At 39.8% G+C, this 13,913-nt stretch overlaps 1 protein-coding gene across 1 annotated transcript; it reads left to right on the top strand.

Annotated features, from left to right (window-relative positions):
• Positions 1 to 11,614: 11,614 nt before the first annotated feature.
• Positions 11,615 to 13,906, top strand: LOC147818305 (uncharacterized). The gene is made up of 3 exons (XM_087177770.1): positions 11,615 to 11,763; positions 11,999 to 12,095; positions 12,424 to 13,906. The coding sequence occupies exons 1-3, from the start codon at positions 11,631 to 11,633 to the stop codon at positions 12,755 to 12,757; spliced, it is 564 nt and encodes a 187-aa protein (XP_087033896.1). The 5' UTR covers positions 11,615 to 11,630; the 3' UTR covers positions 12,758 to 13,906.
• Positions 13,907 to 13,913: the final 7 nt, after the last annotated feature.

The following is a 13,913-nucleotide window of genomic DNA, read 5'->3' as shown; positions in this document are numbered from 1 at the left end:
AACACAGCAGCTACAATGGAGGTTTGGTGCCAGTAGCAGTGAATTTTAAATCATCCGTTTCTTTCTCTTGATGGCACCCACACGGAGCTATGAAATCCACATTTGGTCTGCAAGTTGGAGCCCGAATGGAGCTTAGGTGGGTCAAGAGAAGTTGACCTCTGCAGAGTGCTGAATCTTGACAGACCTGTAGGTAAACACAAAGCTCAGGCTCTGATGCACATTGTGAGACAATGGTCTCAAAGCGATCACACACCTGGTCTAACACTTGAGTTAACCTTATTCATATGTGTGTACAGATTTTTTTTGTTTTATTTTAATTTCCTCTTTGGTCTCAAAAAGCATTCAGTAATGTGGGAGTTTACCAAATGAAAGAAGAAGTTGGTTGAAGGTTGTATATCAACCCTGAATCATGACATAAGTCCTATAATGCACTGAACACTGCAGACCAAAGAATACTTTAGTAGTGAGTATAACGGTGAATTTTTACTAAAAGTCAAACTTAACAAAGGTGGTCTGGACAACAGTCCTGCCACTATTTCACTATGTATAACCCTGAACATAGCACAATGACAAACTACACATTATGTGCCTTACATCAATCATTTAAAAAGTACACAAATCCTTAAGCACCTTGATGAAATTTTATTATTATTGTAAGTAAGTAAAAGTAATTTTATCCATCTTATGCCTGCATTTGATACGCTGTTAACTTAAGAACAAAGCTATATTCTACCATTCGGTAAGATGGTGTAACTGTCATCTAATCTAAACTGAGGTAAAATAACTTGATAACTACATTATAGAAGGTAAGGGTGAAATTGAACTTCTATGAGGTTAAATTCTATTTAACTTAATGAGGCCACTTTTTCTTCCTTAGACATTTAACAGGTTGCTGAAAGGTCAACAGTGAAATTCAGCTAACAACATATTTCCTCACAAAGTGCACTACTCATTTATCTTTCTTCAGATTCATGATAAATGACTCGTTAATCTAAATACAATCTACCCTAATGTTATTTGGATTGTTACTTCATCGAGTGACACCATCACTGTACACTTTCCAGCACTGCTTTTCCAGAAGTTCCTTATCTCATCTGGGAGCTGTTAAAAAATGGATAACCTGGTTTGACTTGATGGACTGCAGATAGTAGTTGCGTTTGGAGGTGGATGACAGAGGCTGCCCCAGCCTGGGCAGACTTGATTAACACACTGCTGCCAAATGCAATAGATGTGTAGCCTACTGTAGAGATGATAGGGTGAAGTGTAGAGATAAAAGACGAGAAAAAAGTAAAAAGTAAAGAGAGAACCATCCCAATCAGGAAATGTCGCTGTCCTTTGTCACACATACCACATCTATTTTTCTACATAATCAACATCTAAAAAATCTTACCAACATGAGCGTATCGCCAGTAGTTAAATATTTTCTTAATGTTGTCTTTTACTCCTCTCGTCTCCAGAGAAAGGCTCTTTGGCCTCAGTTCCCCTCTGCAGCCACTTCAGACATCTTCTGGCCAACAGCAGCTTTAGCAGGAGGAGATTGTTTTGAAGAAACTGTTTAACTAAGACTCCCCAGTCTGTTTTGACACACAAACTAAGATAAATAGATGTCTGATGGGTTTTGTTCAGATAACAGAATTGACTCATTGGGACCCTGCAAGGTCTACACACACACACACACACACACACACACACACACACACACACACAAGTGTGTACAAGCGTTCAATACTAAACATGTGGACAAGTGCATCCACATAGTACATGCACATATTCAACATAGTGCTGGAGTATTTTCTTTTTTCTTTGAAATGACAGTTTACTGAGAACTTCAAACTTCTGCTTGTGTTTGTGTGTGTTGCAAAAGACCACACAAACACTTTGTCTGGATAAACGCATTAAACTGTCACCTCTTTCAGTTCAAAGCCTTGCCAATGTTTTGGAAATATGATGAATACAACATATTTTTTGACATTCATGACCTTTTCACTTTATAAACCAAGATTCTTTTCTCAGTTCACTTTTAAAGAACTGAATAATAAAAAAGCAAAAAAGGTTTCTAATACCCTGATGAAGGATACAGGTAGCAGCATCTTCTCATGTGTATGGTATTACTGCAGACACAGCAGTGGTTGTGTCATAAATACATTTTAGTCAGACCAAACAGACCCCCCCCCCCCCCCCCCCCCCCAACAATTACAATCATCAGTCACCTTAACACCTTTAACCCCAGTCTATTAGACTGACAGGATATTTATATTGTAATGTTGTTTTTGAGGCTGAAGTGAAGCAATGTTGCAATCCCCCCTCCCCCTCCCCTCGCTGTGTAGAGGAGAGACAGTAGGTCTGTGTTTATGGGAACTTTCTATGTTTTTACTAATTTTAACCTTGTGCAAATTAAAGCAAGTGGCATGATGTGATGAATGATGACCTTGCCAATTGATAAAATAATCTTCCAATAAACTCCTCCCTGCTCTCTTAGATTTGAACAGTCTGTTATTAAACCTCCCTCAGTAATTTGAAGTGGTGGATCATTGTTGACCTTTCGAAGAGCAGTTTCAGTCCTGTTTGAACCCGTTACTGTCAGGTCGTGTAGCCTTTTAACAACATTATGAATTAAGAAACCTGTATTACTCAGTGGTGACTTCTGTTGAGAACTTATTAGAGTGTGACCTTGAATCAAATTCTCCAGGGGTTTCAGATGCATGCACCCATGGGGAAATTATTTTGGGTGAAATCTATTTAACTGTCACCTCTAATGACTTTCTGAGAAAAGAATTTTGACAAACCTAGCGTTTTAGTGAAACAGTAGGAATTCTTTTTTGTCTGCTACTGCATGAAGGAGAAACATAAGTCGTTGTTATTGTCTTTCAGCTGCTCCTGTGAGGGGTCACCACAGCAGACCACCATCCACATATTTGATTTGGCATAGGTTTTACACTGGAAGCCACATCCGACACAACCAAGGATCGAGCCAAGGATCAAACTGCCAACCCAGGGATCAGCAGCCACCCTGCTCGACCACCTGAGCCATGGCCCCCTGAAGGCTAAATATACACAAGCACAAGTTTATTGAATGACCTACAGTGTGCAAAATGAATCTGCTGCACAAGATTTTATGTTTTTTACTGCAAAAGGCAATTTCTGACCATTTTGAAAAAGATGTGTAGTCCCTTACGATTTTTTTTGACAGGTTATAGACAGGAGTCCACTGTGAGTCCACACAGATGAGGGTCCATGGACAGTTACAGTATTGCACCAGGATATCACTTTTGAGATCTCCAGTTTCGACTTATCTCAGTGAAAATGTCTCCAATTCCATCTCAGCTGTTATTGTTTTAGCTCACAGCAACAGTGCTCTGCAAATATTTGCTGACCTTTCCTTCCCCTTCAATTCACTTAAATTCATTCACTCCAAAAACAACTAATTGAGTGATGTCTCGTCATGGTTAGACCCTGAATTTCCTCCTTTTCCCGACAGTAACCCCTTGCAGATGACTGTCCCAGCCTAAAATAAACCCCAGACACAGAATCTGTGTGGAGATGTCAAAAACCTCCAGCAAGTGCGTTGCAGTTCCCACACACAACTTTCAAGGCCCATTTGCCAAACTGTATTTACTACTGGCAAGCGGAAGACTAGGCCTGGATATGCTCAGGGGTGCAGCAAGCTCTTGGTGTCCAGCCAACGGTGAACAGAGCCCGGCTGAAGCTGCGCACGGAGCTGTGGGGGAAGAACCATCCTGCTCCTTAGCGTTAAGTTATAACAGCGTGGTTTGTTATGGTTCCTGATTTGAGTGACAGATGTGAAATTACAGGTGGTAGTTTAAGAAGATAAGACACTCCTGTGGGATTATAAGGATTTTTTTAAGGTATTGTTGCCAGCAAAGAAAATTATGTCAGCTTACTCTAGCTCACTAGATCATATTTACACACAAGATAAACAGAGTTCAGCGTTTTGTTTTTTTTTTAAATTATTTTAAATTATGCTTGTTTGCTTCTCATACAGTCATCTCTGTGCATGTAGTACAGATCTGGGAAAGGCTATGAGGATGCAGCTAACGTGTCCTTCAACAGAAATATAGAAACATGACAGTTTTAATAGTTGCCACATTAAGGCTGTTTCTCAATTAACAATAGTTGGACACAGTGACTGCAAACAAAGTGAGCTTGACAGGTTTGTTGGAATTCTGCTATGAACAAAAAACAGGTGACTGTTGTGGAATCGGTGGCTACTGTATCTATTAAGATATAATGTGTCGATATGTTGATATGTTTAGCTAATAGCTAACTTTTTTTGACTTAAGTAGTTAGGCAGGTAGTATGCTGTGGGTTTATCAGAGCTTGTTTGGTTTTGATAGTAAAGAGAAAGACCCATACACAAGTCTGTATAAAACTAAAACAGTCAGTGACCAACACTACACACAGGTGTTTTCACTTATCTGCCTGATTAGAGCTCTTCATGTGTGTTCGGACAGAAAGTGAAGCAAATTAAAATTTTGCCATTCACGTGAATTTGACCGCTTCACCAAAAACAGCCAATGTACCAACTGTACAGATGTTAGCTTTAAGCAAGCTAGCATCAGACGCACTGAGTGTAGTGTAGCGTAGTGTGTTTGTGTTCAGCTCAGCCTCTGACTGAACTAAGAACTCACCAGAAACCCTGGTTCTTTCTGGTATTTCCCTCCCGTCTCTTTCATTGTCGCTCTCGTCTCTGTACATTTATGAAGCAGATTCATAAAGCCCCTGGGATTCATGCAAACTTGAAACTTTTTTCAAGTTGCGACCTCTAAAACTTACTTTGTTACACACACAGTTACACCTTATATCATTCTGTTGGAGCATTAACTGTGGTGACCTAATGTCCAGCATAGCAATGCCCAGCAGAGATCTAATCAGTCAGGGGTAATTGAAAACACCTGTGTGTGTGCGTGTGCCGTTACAGTAATATCAAAATTATTGATTAACACAGGTTTAAGACCTTCGAGAGAAACTAAAACCTGTTGTACAATTAAAACGTATTTTCAAACCACTGATAAATGTAATCTTCTTGATTGTTTTAATAATTCAGATTTTTAAAAAGCACATTTTTACATAATGAAAAACATATAGAAACATACAGTACTTTGTCATATCTGCCAGCAGGCCTTTGCTCATTCTCCCACTCACACTGACACAAGCTAAAGCCGAGCCGGAGGAGTTACTACATCTTTAGCAAACCTTTGGCTGCACCAGGAGCCATACAGGCTCAGGAGCAGTGAACCCCCGATTTGAAACAGAGATTTTTAAAACCCTTTAAATGATATTGTTAGTTTTTAAGTGATTACAGATGGGCTATACTGTTGATGTTAAAAAAAGGAGAAAATACATGCTGGAGAGTAAATCTCTGCTGTAAATCTTCAGGTCAGTATGGGGAGACCATATAAGCTTAAATAGCGATGCTTTCTGCTACAGTACACACAAGACACATTTACACCAGGACATACACACACAGACACAGACTCTGGCCCAGTAATGTTTTTCTTCATGGTGTTGTTGCTTCTTGCCGTGAATTGTGTTTGTTAGCAGCGATTTTTAAATAAACCGAACTTAATCTGGCTCCGAGCACATTTCCTGTGTAGTACAGTATGGGGGTCCAGGGTCAGACAGAGAGGAGGAAGTAGCACATTAGCATGTTTTATGGGTCACACACCATGTACAAGCTTCTTTATGATGCTTCTTGGTAAAGTTTCACAGCTGTCCACTGAGGGCCACACTACCCTGTGTTCGAGTCTAATTGGACAGAGCGGTGATGACAGCAGGAATTGTTAGATCACACACATTTACGCGACGTCTGACTTCTCACAGCTTCTTGATGTCTCCTGTCTCTGACGCTATAACTCAACACACGTCGTTCTCTCTTCTCCTCATTGCCAAGATATCTTTTACCTTCAAGCTGCCAAGAGAGCAGATCATTCCAACATCCGTCAGGACGAATAATTTTCTCTCACATTCAGCCTTTTCACAGACTTCTGTAATTTCTCGTTTCAGGAATTTTCACCAGTGCATTTGATCAAGAGACTGTGAAGGCTACTGTGTGATATGTTGTGATTTGTCCTTTTATTGTTTTTATTTAATATATGTACCCAGGGTTCCCTGGAAAAGAGTATTCATACGGGATTATCTGGGTGAAATACAGGAAATAGAATGGAAATTGATACAGGTTGATGAACTGATGTGATGTGATGGTGTATTTCAAGACAAGTTATTCAAACTAGACGATATGGGCCCTTACAATAACAATCTTGCATTTTCCTGTATGTATTTGTCATATCTCCTATGTACTGTACTGTATGTATGAAACATCAACAGAGAGTATTTCATTGTGTACAGAAGTCACTCACTCAGTGGCAAAAACCGATCCATAAAATCAGAGAGAGACAAAAACAGAACCAACATACGGTACCCACTCTTTGTGTCTTAAAATGTACCTCCAGAAGTTTAACTGACAAGTGTAATAAATCAAGACTGAACCTTCCCGCTGAACCACATCAGAACAAATGGATCACGCCAGAACACTAATTCCCCACCAGCCTCTGTATAAACATAAAGAGGGGGAGGCAGAGGAGTAGAGTGGACCAGAGGGTGAGGCCGGGCGATGAGGGATGGTCTGGAATTCACTGGCCAGTCGGAGAGAGTGGGGAGGGTTTGGGGAAGATTATAGGAGAGTTGATTGATTCAGTTTACTGCATTTCTATGAGTCAAAGTAAATATGAAATAAAGGAATCTTTTGAAAAGCCCACAGCATAAAATGTTACCCTTGGTGGATCCTCTCTGTAAAAGCACTTATATGGTCGACCAAGGCCTTGTGAGACCATTACAGGAAGCCAAAATAGTGGGCGATGCCAACTTTTTTCAATAAATATCACATTTGCAACCAACAGAGGATAAGACAGAGGCCAAAACAGGGGAGAGGAAAGAGGAAGAGGGTGAGGAAATGAGTGAAGGAAATAATGACTTATCGTGAGTATGTTGGGAACTAGCCAAAGTGTCTAATAACTATTCACTGAGTAAGACATTACAATCTCACCTGCTTAGTCACTGTAAGCTGCTGTGGATAGAAAAAAGATGAAATACGTAAAACCTAAATGTAAAACACAAAATGCCGATTCCGCCTGATAAGGGATCTTATGGGTGCATATGGGAGAGACTTAGTAAAAGTCATGAGACATCATATTAAGAGCGTGTTTCAGTGATGCATGAGGTGCCAGCTGTGGATAGGCTGTGAAAATGTGAGTAAGCATTAACACTGACATTAAATATTTTATTCATTGTGTTTCCTAAAGCTGACACACTCACAGATACACTTTTATTTAACGCGGCAGCACATCATGAAGGTTCACGTTATATAAACAGTATGAATGCTTTCCCGCCTCAATACTTAATTTCTGTCTGCCCCCCTAAATGCAAGCATTGCATTAGCAGCTGCTGGATGTGGCAAGGGCTAAGATTGTGCAAGGTAGCATCCTAACATAATATACAGCGGCCTACTCAAATGAAATAATACAAGGAATATGTTTCATTGCACAAACTGGAGACGAGTCGATCGAGTCAATGGTTGATTTTTTGGAATATAGGACATATTATTATCATCAGTGTCATCTGTTTGAGGATTTTGTTTATAATTTTATATATTTAATTTAAGGATTCTGTTTTATTAATATAATCCTTGTTAAGATATATTTTTTGCATTATGCTGTTTTTTGCCCCAATGATTAACTGTGCTTGCTTAAAAAAAAAAAAAAAAAAAAAAAGTTTAATAGCGTAAAACAAGCATTAAAATGGTATCATCAGTTAGTATGGGGGTATTATTAGAAAATAATTGTTAAATCTTAACCAGTATCAAAACTGTAATATATAACAATAATGGTTCAAATTACTCTTGGTGAGTATGTTCAATAAAAACCTGAGTAAAAGGGAAAGTAAAGAAAAAAAAAACAAGATAAGGAGAAAATGCAATTATTATTGTTTCTCCCACCATAGCAACTGATTAACCATCATGATAAAAGCTGTAATTTTCTACACAGGGTTAATATTTTAGTTCTGGGTAAACCTGAAAAACACTCAGCTGGGAATATTCCCTGTCTCATTCCCATGATAGCGACCACAGACAGAGTCAGTTTATGCATACTAGTCTGCTCAAATAAACCATACCAACTTAATGCCACCCACATGCCCCTTAAATCAAAACAGCTTAACTCTGCAGAGATGCAGGGTGGATGTGAAAGTTAAACAGACTTTGAAGACATTCAGGAGGTTAATAAACAGATATTTCAGCCTTTGTGTCATGGCTTATTTCCTAATCAGTCAATCTCAGTGAAGGAGTCGTCCTTGACTGGGTCATGTTGATGAGAGACTGAGGTACAGTCACGCGGGTGAGGTCTGACACCTAGTGGAGGATATAGTTGTTGCAGACCAGACTTTTTACTGTTGAATAGCTGTTATAATGTATGAAAGGTGGAGGCAGCTTGGGACTGATTGTTCATTCAGTCATGGAAATAGCTAAAGAGCATCAACGGGAGCTGTTTAAAGTCTATATTTTCATTATTTTTCAATATTTTGTATAATTATGCAGTTTCTAATTACAGCATAATTTTGAAGTATGTTTTCTAAGAAGTTTGTTTGTTTGCTGTCAAATAAAGAAAAGATATAATTTCTAGTTTTGTCTAATTTGATACAAAATACGGCTCGTTAGTGTACCTTAAAGTGTGAGACCACTTGCATACACCAGCTAACTATTCTCTAATCACATTGAATAGTACGGTGGCCCTGAAAGCTCAACTCACTGCAACTTAAAAAAAACACATGCAAATAAATAAACGCGCTGCAAATTCAGAAAACATCTTCATCAATTTGACAACACGCATGACATGACATCTCAGTAACACCTTGCAGGAAATTCTTTAAAGTTGGCACAAATGTCGACTTTGACTCAAGGGTGAACCGATTAGATATTGGTCAAAGGTCAAAGGTCAAGGTGACTTCACAAAACACGGTTTTGACCTTGTGAACACAATATCTCTGTAGTGGCTTGAGGGAATTTCTTCAAATTTGGTGAAAACTTTCACATGGACAAACCGATTCGATTTTGGTGGTCAAAGGTCAAGATCAGCAAAAATTTCACACAAATGGTTAATACTCTGTATGACTCCAGATAAACAGATGTAAATTGAAACTAGTCTGAGTGGTGGATGAGGACAAACGCAAGGCAGTAATTCTAGTTAATTTTTAGTATGGTTTTTATTTAAAGATCCCCTCCAGTAAAATCAAGTTTTTCTCTCGTCTTGTGTTCGGAGATGACAGAATCAGAAAGACATTTCTCAATTGAAACAGAGGGAATTTGATATATATGCTCTGCTGTGATTCATGTTGCTCCGGTGTTGACTCAGAGCATTCATATGAGTCAGATTGTATTTTTTTGGCCAGGCACTGGGATTTCATGTAGCATGAAAAACCATGTGTGTACAACATGAGCTGAAGAGGATATTAAATCAGGTGAAGGAGGACTACAAAAGGAAAGCAGAGAGGAAGCTGCAGCACAACAACACCAGAGAGGTGTGGAAGGGGATGAGGACCATCACTGGCTATAAAGAGAAGAACAGCCAGGCAACATCAGGCGATGTGGACAAGGCCAATGAATTCAACCTGTTCTACAACAGGTTTGACACAGCCTCACATGTTCTCGCTCCCTGTTCTCTTTAAATACAACTCTGAGTCCTGCCACATTCAGAAGTACTCGGATGACACAGCTACTGTGGCGCGTATCAGCAACGGGCAGGAAGAGGAGTACAGGGATCTGAGGATGGCCTTCAGTGAATGGAGAACTGCCTCCTTCTGAACACCTTCAAGACCAAGGTGATGGTCATGGACTTTCTGAGGTCTTAATATTATCAACAATGAGCTAATAGACACATGGATTTCCCCTAGGGGATAAATAAATAAAATATCTATCTATCTATCTATCTATCTATCTATCTATCTATCTATCTATCTATCTATCTATCTATCTATCTATCTATCTATCTATCTATCTATCTATCTATCTGTGTTTGTAGCAGGTGCCAAATAAGAATGATAAAAACGTACTTTAATAGCTTGGTTTAGGAGGCCATCATGTTTGATGACCAGAAAACTCAACCAATTAACCTGCAGCTTACTCCAACAGCAATGTAAATAAGTACTGGAGAATGTACACTACATTGGTTCAAGTTAAACTGAATAAATAATTGAAAGTAGAAGATCACATGCATTGCATTGAAAAGCAGTACACTAAGTGGATTTATATACTCTCCTTGTGATAGGCTACCTATGGCTTACAGCACGCATTGTGAATCATGTGGGCTAACTCCAGCCAAAGGAAGGTCACTCTCTACTGCAGCCTCGACTTTTCAAACAGAAAAACAAAACCCCTTTAATTAGATGCTCAACTAATTGCATAATAACTCCCATGGTGCTGTGAGTGAAGTGAGGCATAAGGAGAAAGGAGAATGCTGTCTTTGTTGCCTTTTTGCTGGCTTTAGTTCTGGTAGCTCTTTGGAAATATTGGCCGGTGGATCTGGTTCTGGCTTCCTGATTTGGGGCATTTGGTTCACTTTACTCCTGTCTTCAAATCACATAAAAACAAATATAAAACTAAATAAATAAATAATAAACTTAAAGACGACAGGTGTAAAAATACAGCAGCATGACCAGAAATTTGTGGCACATGATGTGATTGTTATTTGGATAAATTAAATTAGTGATTAATTAAATTAGTGCTTCCATTTATTTTCTGATGTTTTTTTTCTAATCTTGGCTATTTTCTATGATATTCTGGATAGTTAGATAGAAGATACTTCTAAAAACTACACATCTGAATATCTTTGGTTGAGCTGTTTGCAATGCAGATACAGTATATGCAAGAGGTCCCCAGTGGACATGCTTCCTTTTAAAGGTCATGACCACAAAGGTTGGGATGCTGGCTACAAAACAATGAAGAGTCTCACTGAAACTAAGTCTCTCTAAGTTTAGGCTTTGCAGTCCCAAGTCCTTGGTTAAGGATTTAAGGATTTACTCATTTACTATATTTTGTGAGATTTGATTTTCACTTCCATACATTACACAACAGTGATAACTAAAGCCAACAAACCTTCAGAAATGATCTTTCATCTGTCTCACAGAAAGCATCTGATGTAAGAGGATCGCATTTTACATCGCTTTAAGAGCAAATAGTTATGAAAACACTGTACAGTAACCCTAAAACTATTCCCATTTGTTTCCTCTCACACATTTTCACTGGTGGTCTTAGCAAGCTGAGAGCCTGCAAACTCTCTGTTTTGGGTCACCACTTAGAGTATAAAAGGCCCAACAACTCCTTCCCCTCAATGCCCTCCCCTCCCACCCCGCACAAAAAAAGCTGCACAGAATAATGAGCAGTAAACAAGGGGAGTAGCAGAGGGGGGCAAGGGTTGGGGGGGGGGGGGGTACTCGAACTGAGGGGGGACAAAAGAGCAAAAGAGGGGGTGTCTCCACAGCAACTGAGTCAAGCTGTTTGAGTCACATGGCCCCAGTTTCTTTTGAAACCAGTGAGAAGAGGCTTGAAGCTCAGCCTTCCGTCCATGTTTTTGGATGCCGATGGCAGCAACATGAGTGGAGCCCAAGAGGAGAGAGCAATGACAGCAGACAGCCTCCATCTGAACAGGACCGCAGCTTTAGGTCTGCATGACGAGGAGATGAACACAGCTCTGTTTGGTGCGTTATGTCAGTTAAGTTTCTTTCATTTCACAGAGACACTGCAATCAAAGGAGATGTTTCTTGTAAACTCAAGTCTTCATGCCAAACTGCTGAACTGTTGTTTTCTACTTAAGAGCAGCTCTTTGCTCACTAACTTTCAACATTGTTAGCGTGTCATCATCCAATTTATCTGAATGAATGACGCTTCATTGGTTCTTCTAAGTGAAACATTTGTATTTTTTCTTCGACTCAGAGTTCAAGGTGTTCAACATTGTCATCATTGCTCTGGCTTTGTGTATCCTCACCATCACCGGCCTCTACTGCATCACCGTCTGCTACAACCGCACCAGGTGAAGATCAGATACCAGTTTCCTTGTTTTGATACTTAAAAGAATTAGTGCCGTAAATTCTCGTGTATGACCTGCTTTTCTCGCCTTTGTTAGGATCCATGGATGTATGTTTGTTTCTGTGTAGGTGAAGATTCTGGTTCAATATCATATGAGATAGCTTCATCATACCCTGTGTAATGATTTATATAACATTCAGAGAAAAACCTTTACTTTATCAATGTGTGATTGAGCTGCTGAGTCTTAAAAGCTACTGTGAATTCAGAAAGAGTGCAGCAATGTGAAATGACATTGAATTCATTAGTGCAATTAGTACCATCTTCTTCATCAGGCAGTCAAAGCGAGCCCATGTGTATGAGAGTGCAGTGACCCGAGGGGAGCCGACGGACCCTGTCGCAGTTAAAGCAGTGAAGAGGTCGACCAGCTTCATCAACCCTCTTGCCTTCTTCAGGAAACCGGAGGCAGCAAAGGACAACTCCAGGATCTATTACATCTACAGCAACCCGCTGCCTGTAGGGGTGAAGGAGGAGGAGGGGAGGATTAAAGTCCCACAGAGACCAGAGGAGCAAACTGCACTGTCGCTGCCCCTGTCGTTTCAAGAGTACGCCAGTGATCCAAACAGTGGCGTCATCCTGGACCCTCCGATATTTTACATGCAGCTTTAGAGGGAGTTGAAGAGTTAGGCTGTAGGGGTGGGAGGGGTGTAGCGCCACTTGTTTTCAGTCTGAATGTCTGAGGTTTAAACCCTGCAGCTGTTTCTATCAAAAAGTTAAACTACGTCACCATGTGTAGGGCCATTACAGGGGCGCTCCAGCGATTTTACACATCAAGTTCAGTTCACACGTCATTGGGAGTACGCCTAGTCGTATAATGTCTCTGGAGGAGCTTGTGAAGCCCAATAAGTTATGCCACAGCAATGCCATTAGGGTTACCAAGGCAGAGGGTTGGAGACTACAAATCTGTAACAGAAAGTCATGATGAAGTTTGAAAGATGTGGGAGTTTATCAGGCAAGGAGGTCAATATTGCAGTCAGGTTGCATGATAAGGAATGCAGAATCCACTGCTTTACAAGTATGACCCATACTAGGGACTAAAATTCAAGATATTTTGGCCATGACTCCGTTTCAATCAATCAGTGAGAGTAAAATCTTAAATCACTGGTGTACCCCTTTAAAACCCCGAAGTGCACTATATAACAAGGAAGTCCAGAGTTTCTCAGCATTTCTACTCCAGAGTAGTTTGAATAAAGTGTAAACAGTTTGAAGTTGCTGCTTTGATTCTGTTTCTGAGGACGAAAAAATGTGGGTGGGATCAAGAGCAAACAAGGATGTGTATCCGATAGAGGACGGTCCAGTGGAATTTGACGCTGTAAGGAAAATACCTGTCTTGATGTCACTGGACTAAGGTGCAGCACAGCTCTCAGGCCCAGCGCAGCATTTCACAACATTTTCAGGCAACAGAGGTGCATGCAGGACTTCATTTGAAAGATGCTAAAATCAAGCACAGGATTAATACTGTTGATTACAAAAGCCTGATAACTTAGTGTGTTTGGCAACATATTAGGAAAGTCACTTTTAGCCATCTCTTTGAATGCATAGTAGGATAGTATTTAAATACATACTTTTTTTGTCATATGCAAACTTCATAATTCCAATTTAATTTTGTTACTTCATATAAAAAGGACTTTGTACTTTTCACAGCATTTTAGTTTACAAAACCTCACAGGATAACCTCAGAAATGCAGGATTTACACACTGACATGAGAGTGTCATATGAAACTTTTCATTATTTTGAGACACAAAACATTAAAGCCATGCAAGT

The sequence above is a fragment of the Seriola lalandi genome, unplaced genomic scaffold (assembly GCF_002814215.2).
Source record: "Seriola lalandi dorsalis isolate HSWRI2012SDOR001 ecotype SW California unplaced genomic scaffold, Sedor1 jcf7180002054654, whole genome shotgun sequence".
NCBI lineage: Eukaryota > Metazoa > Chordata > Actinopteri > Carangiformes > Carangidae > Seriola > Seriola lalandi.
Note: the sequence above shows the minus strand (reverse complement) of the source record. Positions and strands in the feature narration are given on the sequence as shown.